The sequence below is a fragment of the Photinus pyralis genome, unplaced genomic scaffold (genome assembly GCF_008802855.1).
Source record: "Photinus pyralis isolate 1611_PpyrPB1 unplaced genomic scaffold, Ppyr1.3 Ppyr1.4_LG1, whole genome shotgun sequence".
In the NCBI taxonomy this organism is placed as follows: Eukaryota; Metazoa; Arthropoda; class Insecta; order Coleoptera; family Lampyridae; genus Photinus; species Photinus pyralis.
Window position 1 is genome coordinate 26,931,406 of NW_022170249.1, and position 21,562 is coordinate 26,952,967.

The window sequence follows — 21,562 nt, forward strand, 5'->3', positions numbered from 1 at the left end:
CTCCGCTTTAGTACCCAGATGCCCGATGAAATAATAGACCGTTTGCTCACTGGAGCAGCTGCCGTTGCCGCGTTATCCGTTGTCGCGGCAGATAACGTCATTTGTTGCCGCTGTAGTTCCAGTAGCTGCGTAAGTATTTGTTGTTGACGTGCAAAATGTTCTGCGTTAATATCTTTATTCGAGGGGTTAATATTGTGTGTAGGCGTTATCGTTCGTAATTTTGTTACGATTAGATTGGGCGTATTAAAAATTTTTTCCCGTAAATGCCGATTGTTGCGAGAAAATGAAAGAAGTTATTACTTAGGTATTAGTTTCCCCACATATTCCTTGCGTATCTACACTCACTTTGTTTTATAATCGCTATGGTTTCGCTATTGTTTCGCGTGTATAAGTTCGCCACCGATTAACAAAACCCGCACTAGGTTTTGTATCGCGTGTACGTACCTTTACCGACCCCGAAACAAAAAACCAATCTCACCATTGTCACCATGTAGCGTTATCGCTTACCTTATTAACTCCGCGAGCGCGTCACTCGAAGTCCCTCGTCGTGGCTCTTCTCGAGCTGTCCCTCTTTGGCTCATGCGCATGGTCACACCGTATACCACAGTAATAAAATTCTCCAGGTTAGCTTAAATTGGAGAAAAATGTTTGGGGGCAGATAATTCCTATATATAAAGTGGGCATGTATAGGTATCGAATTTTTTGTAGTCGAATACACTGAGGCTACGAGGGTAGGTATATCTGGAGCACTAATGTTGCAAGGAGGCATATTTTTTAATAGCTAAACTTTGCGCGGGTGATATTTTCGGATGGGAGTTTTGATAGAATCATTACTTCGACGGAACATTTAAAATTTTCATGGGCGAATATTTTGGTTTTATAAAAACCTTCAAATGAGAGTGTACTATGTCGCGAATACTTCTGAGCGAATTATTTGAGGGGCGAATTCGATGGTAGTTTATTTCGTGGGGGATTCCTCCGGAGGCGAATTTTTCGCGAAGGTTTATGTTGAATGTTTATGTTTGTTCTTATATGGGTTTCCTTCCATGCAAAAAAGACAACGGTGTCTCATCAAGTGACGATCGTACCGTACTCGACCATGAGCGGTAGGTGAAGGAAAAGTTGCGTTGTTAACTTTAATTTAAAATTCTCGCAGATATCCTTTTATAGCATTACGAGCATGTTACGACGCTTATTATTCAGAAGAATGAATCCGATCGAATAAGAGTTATTTGTATTTTAAGTACATATGGCGTTATACGGGTTTATTTCCAAAGTCTTCTAGGGTTTGCATAGACTGCGAAATCTGTGAATTTTTCTTGAGTGTGATTGTCTGGGCGAAGGCTGTAAGGGGAACTTGCCTTCTGCAAGTTTTTAACGCATTTCCACAAAAATAAAAAAATGCGTTATTGTAGCCACTTTATTCGTCCGTCGGTCCGGCCATTCGTTGGGACGCTACTAGTTCTTTATCTTAGGAGCTATTGTTCTACTTTTTTCACTATTTGGTTCATTATAGTGTCGAGGCTTGCATCAAGGAAGGAATTTTTTCTGTACCGTTTACAAAATTGTAAAAAAAACAAAAAAACCATTTGCCATAATTTTACACTTTTGCCGTTTATTAACGATCCTAGAGATCGAAAATTCGATACATAGGCGCTTGGAATAAAGGAAAATCTAACGCCAGTTTCAAAATGCATGCGCATAGTGCCAACTTTTTTATTTATGGAAGCATTCTACTTTGAATTAATTAGTTCCCAACAAACAGTGTCGGGTCGTTAGTCCCGACGGTCACGTCACGTGTAATTGTTTATTGTTACTACCATTGCAGATGGTTTTAGGGGCGTTAATCATCATCCTAAGCAACGCAAAGCTGTAGTCTGTAGATCTGGTAGTTCCCAAATCAGTGGTTCATATCACGCCAAGGTCCCAAATGAAACTCAATATGTCTCATAAGGAAGTGAAATCTGAGGTAATCATCAAACTCCAAGGCGACAATTGCTTTTCTGAAGCGAACAAGGGCTTACATTCTAACTATTTCTGCGAAAAATTGATAAACTCAAATTAAAGTTAGCCTCACACTTGCTACTTTACAGTAGCGGATGACGATCTCGTAAAGGGAGGGGGTGGGGTATTTTCTTAAAAACAAAATTTTTGGGATAAGGTTTCTTGTACGTAATTTTTGTTGGAACAAGTTTTAGGTGAGCGCGTATTCCGGCGAGTGAGGAATTTTTCTGAGGGTATAAGCGAGCTGCATCTAATTTGCGGGGGTTGGTTTTCTTGTGGACGAATTGTTGGAAGCAACTTTACCCGAATTTATTGTGTAAACATTATTCCAAGGGTGAACCTTTCACAGATGAGTTTTTTTCGCACCTAATATTCCAAGGGAAAATTAATATTCCGAGATCAGCTTTACTGGACGCATTTTATTAAAGAAAGAAGTAGAAGGCATGGGCCTATTCTTTGATAGAAGAAATTCCAAGAGCGGACTTTTTAAAGAAAAATGCGAAAGGTCGGGCTTTCATGAATGAGAATGTTCTTTGGGAAAGTAAGTTCCTATGAGCGGGTTTTCCAACGGCAGCGAAATTTCAGAGCCCATATTTGCTTTTCCCAATGAATTTTCGCACAATCAAGTTTATATTATTAATAATAATTAATTGCAAAGAGTCTTTGTTAATAGCACAGATATGCGTTTACGTATATCTGTGTTAATAGTAACGGGCGATCAAAAAATGATTGACGTCTTTGGAAATTCAAGTTAAATATGATTTCACATGTAAACAAAAATTTCAAAGAAGACGCGACAGCAACTCTTTTCTGATCGCATGGTATATATATAATTATTGACAGTGATATTAACTATGTGCATTTCATAGTTCGCAGTAAAAAGCTGTAATAACGGTAATAACGGTAAAAAAAAATAATATGAAACCTGTGATGGGGGATGGGAAGCACACATTGTCGTAGTCTAGTTGAGTAGTTTCTGTAACGGGAGCTCTTTAATTTATTTTCTTTGATTTGATTTTTTTTAAATTTGTTAATATGGTATTTCTTGGTGTGTTTGTTTTTCTCGTATACTCCTATAGAGGCGCGAAAAAATAACTTTATCGAAGAGGGCACTGCGTGTCGTAAGAGGCGACCAAACAACAGCAAGGTCAACAAGTCAGTCACAACCCTAGCGCCTTGGTTTGGAAGGCGAAGGTGTTTGTGGAATGACAAGATTTTGAATTCTATTTTTGCCAATTGACATTTCTCGATTGTGTGGTAACGATGTTACACGATATACGCATGGTAGTGGCGAGCCCGGAGACTACTCGTCAGCGTTGGGTTGCGAAGGGGATTTATTTATATTTAAGGATGATTGTGGAGCAGGCCACCAGGATTGGTGAAGATCCTAGCACCGTAGACGTTGTAGTCGCAGCTTATAAATATGTAGATGGTGTAAGATAGTCAATAAGATGATATATGATATGAGTTTGATATTCCCTCTGTAGGTTTACCTACTGCTCCCGTTTTAAGTCCAGCACTTTTCGTCTGGCTATCTAGGCAAATGGCGTCTTTAAATACAGCTTTTTGTTTGCCGCATCAGGGTTATTCTTTCCAAGACGCCGTATGCCATTTTTTCCTCCTTCAAATAGGCACAGTCCAATATAGTCAGAAGGATTCATGGGTGTGGGCGATCCTATATTTTTTATTACTTTGGTCAAGCAAGTGGTTCTTCCCGTCTGAAGTGTTACGTGGGCGTTTGAAAAGTTAAGGCACCGGTGAGTCGTGGGATACGCCATGATTGTTTCAGGTCACAAGAAAAATGTTGTTTGTTTTGCAGTCTTCGATATCTGGTTAGTGGTTTGGTGCGTCATGTGGGATTTGCAGAATAACCACAAAATTATTCCACGTTGAGTTGATTTATAGCCGTCCATGGTCCACGATTAGATGTGTGAAGTTAGTTGATTGATGGAAGGATTACCTTACCTTCGTTTTAGGATTTACCCCCGCACCCTCAGCTACTCCTATTTTTCAATTTGTAATTGCACTACTTTAAAGACCATAAAATTAGTATAGAAATGTAAATATCAGCGGAACAGTTACTTAAAAAATGTGACATAACCACCGTCCAAATCAATCACTATGGTAGTAAAGGTTCTGCAATTCTTCATTTCGCCACATCCACCTCTGTAACATTAGGTCAGTGTGTCCTTACTCTTTTATTACTAATTGCATAAGTTATTTGTACATTTTTGGAGAAGCCTGCGAAAAAAACCAATAAACCAATACTCTTTTGTGTCTCATATATAAGAACATTGGATATGAAAGGAACTAGTTAAGCTTAGTGGCAAGGAATTCTGTAAGTTTTCAGGCCAGTGGGACCACTTGATCCCAAAAAGATGGGCGTATCCTTTGGATCAAATTCGTTCCAAACCAAATTAAGTCTTCTTTTTAAAGCAAGTAACGAAACGTGAGATATAGGTAAGTAACAGAAAAGGTTACATTCCTACCTCCTGTAATTTACATAATTTCTCGTTCCGATCCAAAATTGTATACCTATATGCAACCAACATACCATCGTCCAAACATTCGTTCCGGTTCGACAGGTAACTCCCGCAGGTAGGTAGCTACTTGAAAGAAACAATAACATTTACGTGTCATACTTCGGTAGTGATGCTTTTGCCTTTGGCTTAAAAAGGTGCGCCCGCAACTTTCACAATGATTTTAAACATAAGTGTAGTGAAAATGGACTAAAAAGGAACGAAAATGGGATCGAAAATAGAATACGTGGATTCTTCGCAAATTTATGCGACAAGTTACGCCAGAAATTCCAAAGCAATTGGCGTTTTGTGGGCTATTTTTACTGTGTGTTACGCTATAATTGTTGTGGTTGCATTTATTACACCGGAATGGATAGGGAACGTTGAGGGTGAATTTCCGGGCAAAATCGGTTTGTGGTCTTCATGTTACGTTGAAGAATCTGGCGAAAGATGCAAGGGAAAAATTGAAGAATTCATTAGTATATCAAATACCCCATTTTTAATTGCTACGATATTTATTGGACTTGCTGTTATTGCAGCTCTACTTACAATATGTGCTATGATTTTGTTCTTTATTTGCCATTCAACTACCGTTTATCATATATGTGCCTGGTTGCAGCTTCTATCTGGTAAGTCTATTCGGAACGATTTCTAATTAAAAAATCCATTTTTTTTAACTTTTACTAGGCGGTATCTTCAGCATGTCATTAAACATGTTAATTAGTGAATTGTGTCAAGTTTTAATGTCAAGTTATTAAATTCCACACTGAAATGAATATAATTATATGCATTTTCCAAGACCGTGTCAACGTTATACTTATCCAATTAACAGTATGGTGTGAAAACCATTTACATTCCATTGTAGTGAACTTTCCAACACCATGCCAAATCCTTGGATTTTCGTTATTCTACCTAAAACTACTTATAACACACTTGAATGTTGATGGGCTAAGTAAATACAAAATGGCCATTGAAATAAAATAAATTGCGAAATTGAACAGGAACGAGGATAGTTTAATGTTTATACCTACATTCCTTTCGTATAAACATTTTCTTTTACTAATAACAATTATTGTTAGAATCACGGCAATGTAAACCATCAGCAAAATCAGTGGAAACTTTTCTTACACTTGGTAGTCTGCTGCCATCAACTATTTAAAAAAAATCGTAATTTAGTACACAGTAGGTACACTGCACAGAAAAATACTATTGCATAGAAACGTTCTCTTTAATTTCCCTAATCAGTGAAGCAGTTTTTTTTCAAATAGGTTATTCCAATTTCCATGTGTTGGATTATATACCTACCAGGGTGACCCTAAAGGTGTTTTATCTCCGACGCTTCCTTAAGCGGTTCCAAATTTCTTTATTCATATCGCCAATTCTACTAATTTTTCAGGGATGAACCGAATAGTATTACACTGTGTCTAAGAAAAGTGTCTATCATGAGGATCTCTGAAGCCATAGAAGATACGACGTTGGTCAAATTAGAGGAAAGATGCGAATAAAAGAGTTATCATGCTTTAAAGAAAACCGAAAAATCCTGATTACTTCCGAAGATATGTTAGGAAAACCGAAATTTGCCGATATCGTTATTATTTTTTTTTGTTATTTGAACAGATACAAAAAAATAAAAAACACTTTCTCCTTGCCAGTTTTTGAGTTCTATACGAGAGCCTTAAGAGATTTTCAATACAACGTTTCGTTTTCGAGAAATCATCAACTTTATTTTTTTCTCAATTTTTTTATATGGTCCGTAAAAAAAAGTACATACTGTACTGATTAGCGTTTTTTAGTACGAATACAACGATGTAGGGCACAACAAAAAAAACAAAAGCTGGAAGCTGTTGGTTTCAACAGGATGGTGCACTCGCGCACAACGAAATAATACCGATACGGAGAATACCTATTGGGCAATTTCCGGCAAATGTCCGATAGGTATTCTCGCACTATTAAGGCGATGTGATTTTTAAAGCATTATAATAACTCTTTAATTGCGCATCTTCTCTCTAATTTGACCATCGTCGTTTCTTCCAGGGTTTCGGAGATTCCCAAAATAGATATCATTATCTTGGACACAGTGTATACTCCCTTCCGGTCGGTAGAAGTTAGTTCCCTGCATTACACACGACAACAATTTTATCCATAATTGAAGGTTTTTGTTTTTGACTTTATTAATTTTGATTTTGTAATATCCCACTTCACCCTTTCCTCTTGTGCCGCCTCCACTAAAGTAAAATTTCCACATCTCTACAATTTTCTTCGTCCTATCGTTCCCATCTAGCTTTACTTATACCAACCGCATCGAGATTATTTTTGATCCTTTGGGGATAATCTTCTCAACTCCAGATCCTGGACTTATATTATTTTTAGTTGTACACAATCAAGCGTAGGTATACATATCGAAATTATTCGAAATTATTACTCGAGGGTGTTATAAATGTGGTCAGTACCAACTTTCTTATAATAGACCAACCTGTAGTTTATTGCATTTTCGAAATCTACATACAAATCTACGTCATTTTGATACCTATCCCCATACCCGGGATCAAAGGTTTTCAAGAATTTTCAAAATGTTTGACATTTGACTGCTTTTCTTTTGAGCCCTGTATAGCCCTGTAAGTTTTCCAGAATTAACAATGCTGACTTGACATTTCTACAGGGTGTTTTACAACTAACGGTCAATTCAGAAGCTTAAACAGTTGAGATCGAGGTTGAGATGTTTTGAAATAACACATGCTTTATTTTTTTGCATTTTATCATGTAGCATCAAATCAGTAATGTTAGTTTTGGGGGGCACGGAGAGTATGAAACGAGGTATGAAACTACAGGAGGATCTAAGTTGGTCCCTATAAAATATGTTGGGAGGTTTAGGTTCTGCAAATCATAAATTTAAGGATTGCTTCTTTATGGTTATTGTTGTTGTCCAGGTTGTTGTAGTTTAAATAAGTGATTAACTTGCTGAAATAAATTAAAATATGGTTAGGATTTACAACTTATTTTAATACTTTGATTATGGTATGTTATGTTATTATAAAGGATACGCGTACAAACCTCATTTCCATTATTGTGAAACGAATTCATCAACAAACTATTAAAATTAAATGAAAATTAATGCGCTCCAGAACGTTTATAATAGCAAATCCTTGGACGAAATCCCACTCACACAAGAAAATGCAATTCAAATATTATGAAGTATAACAACTAACCATGTATGAAATGCAATAAAGCAGAATGTCCGTTAAGTAACCCCCTACACCCTACCCCACCTAGCCACAGAACAACAAATTTCCACATGCCGGTTAACCTAGCACTAATAAAGTAATTATTTAAAGAGTAAAGTGCCATAGTGCCACTTGCTTCAATGCTAAACCACTCTCAATATTAATTGTCCATTACATTGCAAGCTTAGAATTAATTGTTTCATTTATATACTTTAATTAAATTAATTGAATTAAATGGAAACTGTTTGGGCGTTGGTGTGGCATTTTAATACTGTCCGTTGTCACCTCAAAGGCTGTTATAAACGGTGAGAAATATAATTGGCAACAGTGCAAAAGCAGAATATCCAAATTCATAATACGTTTTCTATTTATCTAGACCTCCCTTACAGACTGCTAGCCGCTAAAAAGTCTTTACTAGGCGGCACTAGTTGTTGCCTACTTTATAACGAGCTTTATAGCTTAAAATATGCTCTGGTAGAGTGGTAGCACATATGAATGTATTGTTTGTTTGAAATTTTTATTTGTTGTTCAGTATAGCGTTCTGCTTTATGTAAGGTGTGGTTGATCAAAAAGTAGGTAGTTATCGTTTTTTCGAAAATTTTAAATCTTTCCGTTACACTCTGACAAACAATTAAGAAGGAAGTGACGTCTTCATGTAATTACGATCATTACCTTAACATTATAGCTGACGCTTGTGAGCATTGTTAATTCAGTTCGTATAGGAAAACCATTGTGTGCCCATTTGTAGTGAACAATTACCACTTAAAATTATGTAAAATGTAACCACTGGAGATAAGTACCTCATAGTGCCGTGAATGGAAAACTCATTAAAATTAAGCTCCAATTAAGAAATTTGTAAAGTGATGACTTTGACGAATGCAAGTAGGTATACGCGTTGGCAATAAATTTTATGACATCGCTAGTGAAAGTTAACAATCTAACTTAATTTTGATATAATTCGAAGAGTAAATTGATATTTTGCAAATTTATTTCCCGTTTTCTCTTTCAAATCGGGATTATCTAATATTGTTTATTTTAATTAATTTGTGACACTTCATGGAAGAGTACTTTAACGTTGCGGTATTATGTAAATAGACCTTTCCGGTTTTGTGCTCTGTCTTTGATGGCCGAGGACTTTCATTTCAAAACAAATGGCTTTATATAATTCGCAATTCTGATAAGCAAGAGAAAGAAACTTGATTAAACAATAAATGCCCCTTTGTACGAGTAGTAATTACAAGTTGCTCTTATTATTAAGGAACACATAGCAATATAAGTGATTATTAATTATTGAAATAGAGCATCGAATTATCAGTTTAACGATTTTTAGCGCATTTTTGAAAAAAATACGCTATTTTATTCGTCATGGCTGGCTGGCTGTCCGGATGAGATCTCAGCAATTACGCTTGATGCTCCCGGATATCTTTCGCGCACGGGTTCCTCCTCATATTATTTTCAGAAAATACGTCCCATCATGACTGCGAATCTGTCCTCCCAATTAGATTGCTACGTTCACTTTGAGCAAACAAAATTGCCTTTGAATAAACACACGGTACGTTCAGGCAAAGTAGAGGTGGATTGGGGTGGATAATAGTGTTCTCGTACACGAAGTAAATCGAAAAAAGGAAATAGAGTAAACAAGATAGGCGCCACTTAGTATTTAGTCAATTTCAAAAGAGAAGAGATAATACTTACCGAAAGAGGGAACAAGGCAGACTAAGAGAGGCTTGTTCTAGTCTTGACAAGCTAAAGAAATAAAATAATTGAAGGGGTAGAATCGAGGGTAGAATATAAACAATCGTTATGGTCACAATTGAGGGTAATTTAATACATGATCTGAACACACTAGAAATAGGAGGACACCTAGATCTGAAATGTCAACGCTTAACTTTACCTCAATTTTTAGCAAAAAAAAAGGACAAATACTACTTACAATTCGATTGTATCGAAAACCAGTATGTATAATCACACCTTATATAAGGAGTCGTCGGAAATATAGTATTTTACATTATTAGCCAGGTAAGTGAGTTTTTAATGGCGATAGGAGAAGTTGACTAGCGAGCCGTTAGGCGAGCTTGTCATCTCCTAGAGCCAGTAAAAACTATTACCTGGCGTATAATGTACAATATTTTATTTGTTACTCATTTGTAAACAATAGTAAACGTAAATAATTAGTTCTTAAATTAATCTTGTAGAAATGTCTAAAATATCATGTTATCCATGTAACAGAGACTTCGCATTAATTCTGGCCAATGAAATTACTAGATTACTAACTTGTAAAATTTTTACAGGTCTGCTGTCAGTTTTACAGTCAGTAGCGTTTAAACATGACGTTTACCCGTTTGCGTTTTGTCTTGTTAATCAACGTTTACAACTGAGTAACAAATAAAAAATATTACCTTTGAACTCTGGCTATAAAGGCCGTCTGAGCTCCGATAGACGCTTTTCTGCCTTATCTGTAACAGATAAAAACATAAACAAAAAAACAAGAGGGATAGTGAATAGCGCGGTATATAAATATTGCGATATCAATGTCTAACGTTCGACACTCGGGTACTGTGGTGCAATATTTACACGTTTCACAATTGTACTGGAAGCGAGTACTTAATGGTTCACCCTAGAACTGACTTTCAAACAACTGCATTTCTGCTAGTCGACAATGTCATCTGAGGTTCAACGGTCCCGTTTTCCCTCCTCTCCTATTGAAATCTACCCCATTTTGTCTCTTATCTGCTCCCTATTGAAATGGGTAGATATTTTTTCACTTAAAAAAAACAAAGTTAATGATGGTTAGCCGGAAACGAAACGTCGATTTTGCAAAATTTCGTTTTTTCAGGATATCTCAAAAATTAGTCAGGATTTTTTCAGTTTGAAAACGGCATTTTGTTAAGCATCAAAATACGCAACTTTAGCATACTACAGGGTATACTACGATACTATACTATACTAAATATTTTTACATTCGGCACCAAATCAGCTATTTTTGCTTTAGATCTTCGTCATTTCTTTCTCACAGTAATTTGCAAATTTCAATTTTATATTTAAATATGAGTTCAAATTGGACATTCAAATTTTTATTTTAATTCTTCAAGACAACAATCATAAACATTCTTTCAGAATCCACAATTAAAATCAAAAAACGAACAATGAACATTTTAATGCGAAAGTTAAAGATCATTATTGTAAATGTTTGAAGTCTCCATTCGTAGGAAGCTTTAAAAAAAACGAAATGTAGTAAAAGTCTTTTGCTCATCGTTAAATATTACAGTAGTGTTTATCTTTATATAATAGAATAACAGAATTAGAACCGTTGCCCTTATGTAATTTCTTGCACGCTCGTATAGGTAGGTATACTTACATGGAAGTGTAATAAAATGCAATAACATTGCACAGTTATTAATTAACGTGATGGTATTGTTTTATTTATAATTTTATCCAAATGACGTGCCACTAATCCATATTCTACTTTCAGCCGTTTGCATGGTAGTCGGAAATGCAACTTTTCCCGCCGGCTGGGCTGACGCCGACGTCCAAAAGATCTGCGGCCAGTCCGATCTTTACGTATTCGGCGATTGTGGAATTCGATGGGCCTATTTACTAGCAGCTATTGGATGTCTGGACGCTCTGATATTATCGATATTGGCATTTATATTAGCGACGCGACATGTTCGTCTACAACCTGATCCACATTATGCTACCGCTAGTTTGTATAAAGGTAAGGCTGACCAAATTATAATTGGTACCGGTATACATTACAACACATACACGTTTCAGCCGTTTCTTGTGCGTGGTCAGTTTGAAGGAGAAAGTGTGATCACTTAACACCATTGACTTGATTAATTTTATCAAGGTCGTGCCATTAAAATTCAATTTAATCAATTTATTTTTTAAAATTAAATTTCTTATTTTTATTATTTTCGTTGTATCGTGATTAAGTTTATTATGTTTTAATAATAGTGAAAGCTAACTGCCAAACAATTAATCCCACGTTTTTCCAGCTGTTTTATTCCATCTAAAAGAAATCATTTGTTTGCACTATTGCAACTTTCAGGTCACCAACTGAGTTAAATTGTCGGCCCCTGAAGTATTTTTTTAGATGTTTGAACAAAAAAAGCCGCATGGTGCTAAAGCTGAGCTGGACGATAACAGCTTGAACATGGAAACGCCCCCACAGTCGCAAAAAAATTATCTCCATCAATTTTGTAGGCGAAAACCAAATATTTGCCTATTTTGGGGGTAGAGAGCCCCTAAGGCATTGATTCATGTTTTGTCGCTTGTGACAATCCGCGAAAAATAACTGTCATCGTTCACCAAAGCGTGCAAAGGCTATTGATAAATTCATTTCCTCACCAGTTTCTATGAGTGGGGGAATCCGTCGTTCCGAAATCTTCGCATAAAACCTTCAATATTGTACTTTTAGATACTTCACATTGTTTTTCAAGGACTAGAATTAATCAATCATACAGCAGGAGACCTTGCTATGGTTTCCCCAGTTATTGCTTCAACCGGTCTTCCCGAGGGTCTTCCTGATCTTGAATCGTCCTGAATTGAGTCTAGATCCCATAACACATGTGGTATATATGTCAACTTTGCAAAGTTTAAACCGAATAGCAGTGTGTAAATTTCAAAACTGTCACTTAGGATTACAGCAAACCAAAGCTCAAACTAATTGTCTTTAACCTTTTTACCGATACCCGTTTTGTTTATAATCCTATAAGCATAAACAAATTAGATGCACTACTTTGATTAATAAATTGGTTTCTTACGTAACTTGCCACTACACATTGGGCTCAACGGAATGTTTTGTACCTTGGACTCCAACGCTTTCGTGGTAACAATTTATTTAAGCGTGAACACCTTAATCCAATAATGCATCGAAACGAAAAATTCTAGCTTGCAATATTCACATTTGAAAAATATATCGGCGGCCCGATCGCCTCCTTCACGCAATGAAGTTCTCTTTCTGTATAAACTAACCCCCTATTATTGCTTTACTTATGATGACTTATAGTGAATTGAGAAGACAGCCATGTTCGTTAACCTGTTAAAAATGGAGGCACAGTCTTTGGTTGCGAAACCAACGATTCTCTCACACAGAGATTCCAAAATAATGTACACAAATCACAATATTAACCTTGGAAGTTTTGAAGAATTCCGTTTTATGCGATCTATAAATCACCGCGTTCACAATATGCAAGTTCGCACCAAAGGTCCGGCTAAGAAATCAATATGCGCTCGGACGACAAAGATTCTCTTCGAAGATTTCAGTAAGAATCCTGCTCTCCCACTAGATTTTTACTTAAATACCTCACTGAATCCCAAATACGAAACGTGCCCTCTTAACTAATACAAATCCCGCATTTTCATCACGTGCTCGGCTTCTAGTAAAACGGAATGCATCCTTTGAGGTCTGTCAGATCGTGGCAACACCGTGACGTTTCGACTATTATTTTCTGAATACTTGTTTCTTGTTTTAACTCCACAAGATTACATTGAACTTAAAATAAAAGTCACAGTTTCTCTCTTTCCCCATAATGACAAAATGCGCTGATCCGCACAAATTGATTTACTGAATCTCACAACGATTCTCAACAAGTAAAATGATAGGTATTCCAAGCAAAAATTCGCACCGATAACGCCAAGTGCAAGCAATAATCTTACAAATCTTACCTTGAGTAATGCAAGTCGAAATTCCCAGGCTTGGTATCTAATTAACTGATTAATGCCTGAAGGACCTTGATCTACTCGTAATCCGCTTCAGTGTCGTTTACGATTCTCAAATGTGCACTACTTCGTAAGGACTCGATCATATGTCTACAGAGATTACAGGAATTATAGATCATATACTGCTGATGTAAATGCACTTACATATCAACTTGAAGAAGCAGAGGTTAACTAATTGATCGGCTTTATGGTTCAGTGGTAAAGCGTTGGACGATAAATCCGAAGGTCGGGTGTTCGAACCTGGGTTGAGATGAATTTTTCATCTGTGGCAGAGATGGGAATTATCTTAGACCAGTTTCGAGCATTCTGCCGGCTACTCCGAATTAGGTTTTCCTGCAGTTGTCCTAATTCGTAAGGTAAATACCGGAGTCGTATAGAACAACTTAAGACCTTCTGCAGAGGCACCTCTAAAAAGTATTATGCGGGTCACTCTGTAATTGGGCACAAGCCTGTTGAGGGCCCAGAACAAGAGAGGGATAATAAATAAATAAATTATGGCGATAAAAGTTGACGGGAGTTGTCGTTGTTTCGGTCCTTCAGAAGGAAGCATCCCAATATTGTCAATCTTCGATCTTTTGAGTATTTCGTTCACCCAGTGACCTCCGATAGTGTGGCTGCGATGTTGTGATAAGCCACGGATGTTAGTAATAACACGTTCAGATGGTTGTAAAGGAAATACTTTCGGGTACGCGAAACCAGGACTTGTACGAGAAATTAAAAGCTCTAAAAGACAATACATAATATGTAAAATCCCTAGTGACGTAGCTCCCCGCATACATCAATCCAATAAGGGCGTATATCGGTTCTTCAGCAGTATTCCTAAAAGAATGCCAACATGTACGTGTACCACGTGGAATGCAGAATGACCGTACTCACATAATCAATGGAAAACCACATAAAGCCTCCGCGACTCGGAGGAAATTGCAGAAAACCTGTCCAACTAAATCGGAATCCACAAAACACAGGTTCAATCGCTGGATTTATGCTAATTTTAAATGATGCCAGGAGCCTGCGCGAAAACTCCCACCGGCAGATGACGCCAATAAATGCAACCGCAGTGACAATATTTAAATATGCCAGCGAATACCTTATGACAACAGTACTAACAATATCTACCTACTACTTGGGTACTAGCGACTTCAACCTCCATAAATTCCACAAGAACGTACATGACATAAAGAGCAATCAAGGAGCTACTAAAACCTGCAGAATGATCACACACAAAGTATGGCATAAGAGTGTTCAGAAGTTGCAGCAAATAATGACCTTCCAAGCCACCCTTTTTTCCAGCTCTCCACTTTAGCTACTCACCGCTTCTGATCATTCCGTCACCGAATGAAGTTATTTAGTACTGGACCGTTTAATGTTTCGTTTTATTTTTTTATAAGCCAATTCGTTGAAAAACGGTCAATTTTCTGACTTCCTAACTTTTGGGGTTATAGCAGAATAGTTCTGCATATAAAATCATCCTCCGCAAATCTACATTTTCATTAAAACTGTGTATGAAATTTATTGCGATATAAAATGCTTTTCGGTTTCTTATTTGTTATGCCTAGTAAGATCGACACAAATTCACTCAACCACGGTGTGTTACCTAATTTTATAAGATTACAGGTTGTGAACACGCCAACTGTAAAAAGTTTAGCTTTTTCACTTGTGGGTTGTGTACCTAGATGAAACGGGAAGTAGCGCATTCACCCCATTGGAATGTTGTTCACCTATAACACTCGAATTCAAGGCTGGTATATTTTACTGTAAAGGTTCAAATTTATTAAAATAGACGCCCTAGTTTGTAATTTGAACACTTTCTAAACATTAACGCGTGTTTATTAATTAATCATCAAGCGTGTCTGGCAGAAAAATCGGACGAATATATTGTAACAATAATAAGTTTGGGATGAATGTTTCTTCATATTTAAATCAAGTTTGTGGAAGGCCGAAAGTAGATTTCTTTTCAGATTTGGTCATTAATCAATAATGCATCAAAAGAGGTTGTAATTAATGCAGAAAATGTAGGCCATCAGGGTTGATATACCAGGGCGTTAAAGGAAATGTTACTCAACATCTGCTTTTAACACCGAAATTTAATGCAGATTTAGCAATCTTGGATTCTGCTATTTAATTTATATATCCGCCTACCTCTACACCCTTTGAAGGACATCAATTTTATTTTTGTTGACACGTCTAGTATCACGAAATTGTTATTACTTCCCCCTTAATTAAACAATGGAAAATTATGTAAATTCGCTTTTTGTTTTACACACACATTAACAAATCTTAAATTGTATACTTATATAAATAACTTAGTCAGATGATTTCCTGGTCTTAATACTGATTTAAAATGTAAAACTTTCTCACCTTCTTCTATCAGAGTTCATACCCAAACGTGAATTACAATAGAAAAATCTTATCAACCTTTTTACACAACTACCTATCAAGAAAATTGATTATGTCTTTCAAGCATGTTTGTGTTTAAGGTTTAAACTTTTACTCGTCAAATTCATAGAAAGACACAATTCGTATTGAAATACAAATACACAATTTTAGTTTACCTCATTTACATGGCGTCCAACTCTACCCTTGGAGCAGTTTGACTTTGGGCAACTGGAACATGCTCGAATTTTACGGTTGCTGGAATGGAACCAAAATAGATGTCGCTTGACTCATACTGAAAGGCGGACTTCTCGGGTAACAATCTTCTATGAAACAACAACCTAGACCATTTATTCGAAGCATAATAATTTGCACGTTAAAATAATTCCGCCTGGAACTTAAATTTGCGAGTGATAGGTTTTTGCGGTTACTGTATTGCATGAGGTATTGCATAATAGCGCCATTCGAACTAACTTTCCGCTTCTATAATATACTCCATCAATAGCGCACTGGAACGCGTTGGCAAAATCGGCATATGCTGCTGGTGCACACGCTTTCTTTTTTGAATTGAGTTAATACGGCTCCCTAGGTTTTGCTAACGAACCGTTTATATTTGTTGTTAATTTCCGTACGAGTACCCCTGAACCAATTTTTCCCAATGCTTCCACGCGAGTCTCTTTAAAATTCCGAGCTAAACAAAAGAGCTCTACCACGGCTCAAGACGGAATCCCGATGTTAGTATCCCGCAGTTTACTTTTATGCTGCTAGTTCACCCATTTTCTTTTTCCAATTGAATTAATACGGCTTTTGAACTCATTTCATTTTTACATTTTTGTTAATGTCACGTGCACTAAGTGATTATAGTAACTGTTTTGAAAACCACTATCTTATTAGCAATATTGCTTTTCCCTTTATCATATTAACGACAAATTTGTTTTCAGGTGAAATGAACAACGGCTTCATAGGAGACGGTGCAAGTGTAGCCGGATCACGAAAATCTCTTAATCTGCATCCAGTACTGTTGATGCATCCTGGTCAAGACGACACGTACTCCCAATTTTCGCAGAGAACTGTCCCTCGCTCAACACATTCTGGACATTATTCTCACCCCATGCATCACAACTTCCAGTTATAGAAACAATAAATTCGGGCATGGCTGATTTGGCTGAGAAAACTCTTGCGGGAAGTTGCTTATACGTGTTGCTATTTTAGGTTAAGGTCTAATTTAAAATTGCTGTAAATAGGTTAAAAGTATTTTCTAATAAAATTGTCAGAAGAATTTATGCTAGATACAACATTGATTTTTATATATTACAGAGCATATTATCCTGAGTTTTAGGTCTGAAGGAATCGATACTGAAACCAAACAATGGAATTATAAGGACGGTGAGAGTGAGAGCTGTACCCATTTTTTTGTTTGGAGAAGATGTTGAAGACACTACACGAAACAGTTCGCCTTTGGGCGAGCGAGTTTAAAATGAGCAGAGCAAGCCCTGCCGACGCACCGAGTCCACTTCGGAGTCCATGCAGCGCTGATCTGCTATTACTCCAGAAATCATCGACAATCTACGATTTGGTGTATAAAGGTGCGTGTTGCGAAAGAAACGAGTAGACTGTGTGCGCCGTGTTGTTACTGTGGACGAAACCTGGAATCACTATTCTCGAAACACAGCAAGAGAACGGCGTTCGACTAAGAGTAACAGAGTCAGTTTTCGGCGATGCAAGTTTACTACCTTGAAAATGGTAAAACCGTTTGAGGGAAGCAATCGCGGAGAAACGGTCTGGGTTGGTCGAGAAGAAAATTTTGCCTCGCCACGTAAATTCTGATCGTCTTGTTTATTCGCCTGATTCGCCGCCGTCAGACCTGTTCCCAATACTAAAAGTTTCTGGATGGAGAAACATTTTCCATAAAGGAGAACGCGTGTGCGCCTATTTTAAGGAGCTCGAGGAAAAACACTTCCGGACGGAGATCGTGAGATTGGAGACGCAGTGATTGAAGGACGCTGGGACTACGTCGAAAAATAGAATATATATTGATTCTGTATCATTGTTATTATAAAAGAACTATCAAACGATCCTGATTAACACTCCTGTAATTGTAGCCGTCCCGGTTTCTATAACATGAATGACCCCTATAATGACAAATGTTATTCTCCATTATATATTTTCAATCTTTCCTTCTTGGATTCAAAAGGAGAACATATGAATAATTTTCATATGTACATAGCTAAATACACTGCAATTTTCATAACTTATTATTAAAAGCAATTTGCAGGATCTGTTTTGGCCGGGCCCTCAGAATACGGTCGGGCCCCGGGACATTTGCCCCGGCTTACTCACCTTATCGGCGGCCCTGTTTAGGCGTACTATGAAGGTTGGTAGAGAATTTCTGTAAATGTATTTGTTCAACAAACTCTTAATCGCGTAATTTATACTTTTATTTGTTACTCAGTTGTAAACGTTGATTAACAAGACAAAACGCAAACGGGTAAACGTCATGTTTAAACGCTACTGACTTGTAAAACTGACAGCAGACTTGTAAAACTGACAGCAGACCTGTAAAAATTTTACAAGTTAGTAATCTAGTAATTTCATTGGCCAGAATTAATGCGAAGTCTCTGTTACATGGATCACATGATATTTTAGACATTTCTTCAAGATCAATTTAAGAACTAATTATTTACGTTTACAAATGAGTAACAAATAAAATATTGTACATTATACGCCAGGTAATAGTTTTTACTGGCTCTAGGAGATGACAGGCTCGCCTAACGGCTCGCCAGTCAACTTCTCCTATCGCCAGTAAAAACTCACTTACCTGGCTAATAATGTAAAATACTATTCATGCCTACTTTCTGTCAGGAATTTTAGTTTCCATGACAAAGGCAGAGCAGACTAGGTTTCCTACCGCTTGTCACTTTACTGGCCGCATCTGTCACTTTACCGGCGGCACCGTCATTTTAAAGGCCGCACCTGTGACATTGAAAAACGTCTACAATGACTCCTGTCATCACTGACAGATTGACATTAATCAAGAGTTCTACATCAAAATTGAACTATTCTATTAAAATACGATTTAGGGTAAAATTTAATACAAAACTCGTCAGTGAAATGACAATTACTTGACTCGGAAATTAAAGTACGCGAAGGGGGGCCCGCACTTCAATATGTACTCCTTAGTAATATTTCCATCATTTTCCGGACCTTTATGTAAATAAATATTATTAGTACCCTTTCATCAATCATAGGTTGTATTTGTTGAAAGGAGAAAAAAAACTTTCTTTAAGTTTTGCACCTTGGACCCAAACGCTTTAGTGGTAACAATTTATTTAAGCACAAGAGCAATAACCAACATATGCAGCAAAACGAAAAAGAGGTCGTTCACGTACTAATACGGAAACGCTTCGTCATATTCCCGGTTAAAAATTAAATCAGCCGTCGATTGCCTCATTCACCGCGCATTGAAGTTTCCCTATTTTGCACAAATACTTTCTACTTTATACTGGGTACATGTACCGGTACCTAGACTTCGATAACGATGACTTTTGTAGTAACGTTTCACGTACAATACCGCAATAAATGATTCTTTCATATCCCTTTATGACACGACTGGTTAATACAGTTGCTTTCAAAATTCGGCCGAGATTCCATACGCGATCGACCTGCATAGGTTCTCTTCAAAAGTTTGAGTAAGAATGCCGCTCTGCCAACAAATCTTTCATAGACCATTCGCTGATTGAACTACTAAAACGGAACCACCCCGAACAAAGTGTTCACTCTGTCTAGTCTTGCCAATTGTTGAATTTCTTGTCTTGTTCAGTAGTTTTTTCAGCTAACGCACAAAGCAAGATAAGAACAAGATATTCGTGAAACACTGTAGTGCGCACTCATTTGGAAGTAAAATATAAAACTACGTGGCAGCTTTTCCATGGTGAATTTCCTTTTCCATTTGTAGGTAAATATTTTGAACAGTGCTGTAGAGTGCTGTGCAACAAACCATGCGGCCTCATAACATTCCTATCCAAAGTAGTGAGGTACCCAATTTGGAGTGAGTCCATTGGGATCTCGTAAATCATAAGAGATACACATAATTTTGGAGCCGAATGGAACGCTGCTTAGAAAATGCAGGAATCCCTAATATTTTCGGAAAGCCGAATGTTTTCACTTTTTTGTGAATTTACATACTTGCAAGAGATTTTTGAAAACATATTTCACAAATGCAAGGCTGTTCACTGTTTTAAAGGGTGCACACAAATTTGTATTATTACACAAAAGATGTGAGTGTTGAGGAGCGGCGGTTATAACGAGTGCCCGCACGACGAGGGAGGAGTGGGAAAAACTTTACTCTCGTACTTTTTGTGGTTGCCTCACTTTTTGGGCAATCTTAAAATCTTTATTAACGAGCTCCTCGCGAGTTTATAATTTTCCGGTGTCTGTCCGCCTGTCCGTCCGTCCGTCCGTTAGCACGATATCTCAAAAATAAATGGACCGATTACGATAAAATTTTGCAGGTGGATTCTTTATCAAACTTGGAGATCGGAGTTCGTGAATTTGGAATGTAAGCCAAAAAATAAGGAAGGCCCTTTTGACATCTCCCTTAGTTATGAACCGAATTGCATGAAATTCAAAATGAGCATAGATTTAGCCATATAATACGTAATGCCAATCCAAGTCATACCCAGGAACTCGTTTGCTATATTTGTTTAATTTATTTATACATCAGTTTCGTTAGGAAAATGGCAAAAGACGCCATCTTGATGCACATGAACTAAATTATCTACTTTTTGCATTTTGATCACCTGTGGCCAATTTTGTTAGGGTACACCAAGGCGCATTTTCTACACCTTAGAAAGCAGGATGCCGAACACTTTCAATATGTCTCATCATTACGAGCAAAATGTTCAAGGTGGGAATCTAGGTAGGAAAATTGTGGCCGCGTAGTTCGCAAATATACGTAGACGATTCCAGAAGAGGTTCTTCATTTCCAGAATAGTTACGGTAGCTTTGTAACCACCAGAGTGAGGTTTACCTTCTGGCTGCAATATTACATTTTTTCTTATGGATATTACAATCTCACACATGCTCAGTATATTCCTTTTATTGTCTAGAATAGCTGCAGTTTTTATCTACCCCTTAATATGCATATCAGCGCCTCAAAAAGCCTTCGGCATAGTGATGAACTTGAAAGTATACGTCACTAGACTAGTATACAAAATCTGTACCAAATCGTCATCTCCGAGCTCCGAACATTTTTGAACATAGGGATCAGGGGCCTACAACAATCAGAAACCTTGGACCCATCGTACAGGCCAACAACAAAAATCATAATTAATTGAATTGAATTGAATTCAAAGCCGCCCTTCTGTAAGTTAAATATAAAATGCTACAACTCAACATCTACAAGGTCTCCAACTTATATCAACACCCGGTACATTAATATGAAATGAAACGTAACCTACACTTGGGGAAAAGTTCCACTCTAGCTACGAATCGAAATCTACAGTAGGTATACCGTAACTATTCTTTACACTTCTTTACACCCTGTACTCAACCTTCCTATAGCAAATAATAAAATCCACCCTGTAGTGTAGACATGCTAGCATTCGGAATGAAACAGAGTATAGGTACATGCGAAAACATTACTATCTATAACAAGTAAACAAATCCGCCCCTAAAGTACCCACCCTGTTTATAATAACAATAATAACTGCAAACTCATTC

General features: G+C 37.2%; 1 protein-coding gene across 1 annotated transcript; it reads left to right on the plus strand.

Annotated features, from left to right (window-relative positions):
- The first annotated feature begins 4,613 nt into the window (after window positions 1-4,613).
- Window positions 4,614-17,136, plus strand: LOC116179971 (LHFPL tetraspan subfamily member 3 protein). The gene is made up of 3 exons (XM_031499797.1): window positions 4,614-5,152; window positions 11,217-11,459; window positions 16,783-17,136. Exons 1-3 carry the CDS (start codon window positions 4,750-4,752, stop codon window positions 16,974-16,976), a joined length of 840 nt encoding a protein of 279 aa, XP_031355657.1. The 5' UTR covers window positions 4,614-4,749; the 3' UTR covers window positions 16,977-17,136.
- The last annotated feature ends 4,426 nt before the right edge of the window (window positions 17,137-21,562 follow it).

What these genes read in the sequence shown, in the direction of transcription:
- LOC116179971 (XM_031499797.1), top strand. Translation starts at nt 4,750, where the DNA reads ATGGGATCGAAAATAGAATACGTGGATTCTTCGCAAATTTATGCGACA. An exon ending in CTGGTTGCAGCTTCTATCTG is followed by an intron (nt 5,153 to 11,216) that starts GTAAGTCTATTC and finishes TTCTACTTTCAG; the next exon opens with CCGTTTGCATGGTAGTCGGA. An exon ending in TACCGCTAGTTTGTATAAAG is followed by an intron (nt 11,460 to 16,782) that starts GTAAGGCTGACC and finishes ATTTGTTTTCAG; the next exon opens with GTGAAATGAACAACGGCTTC.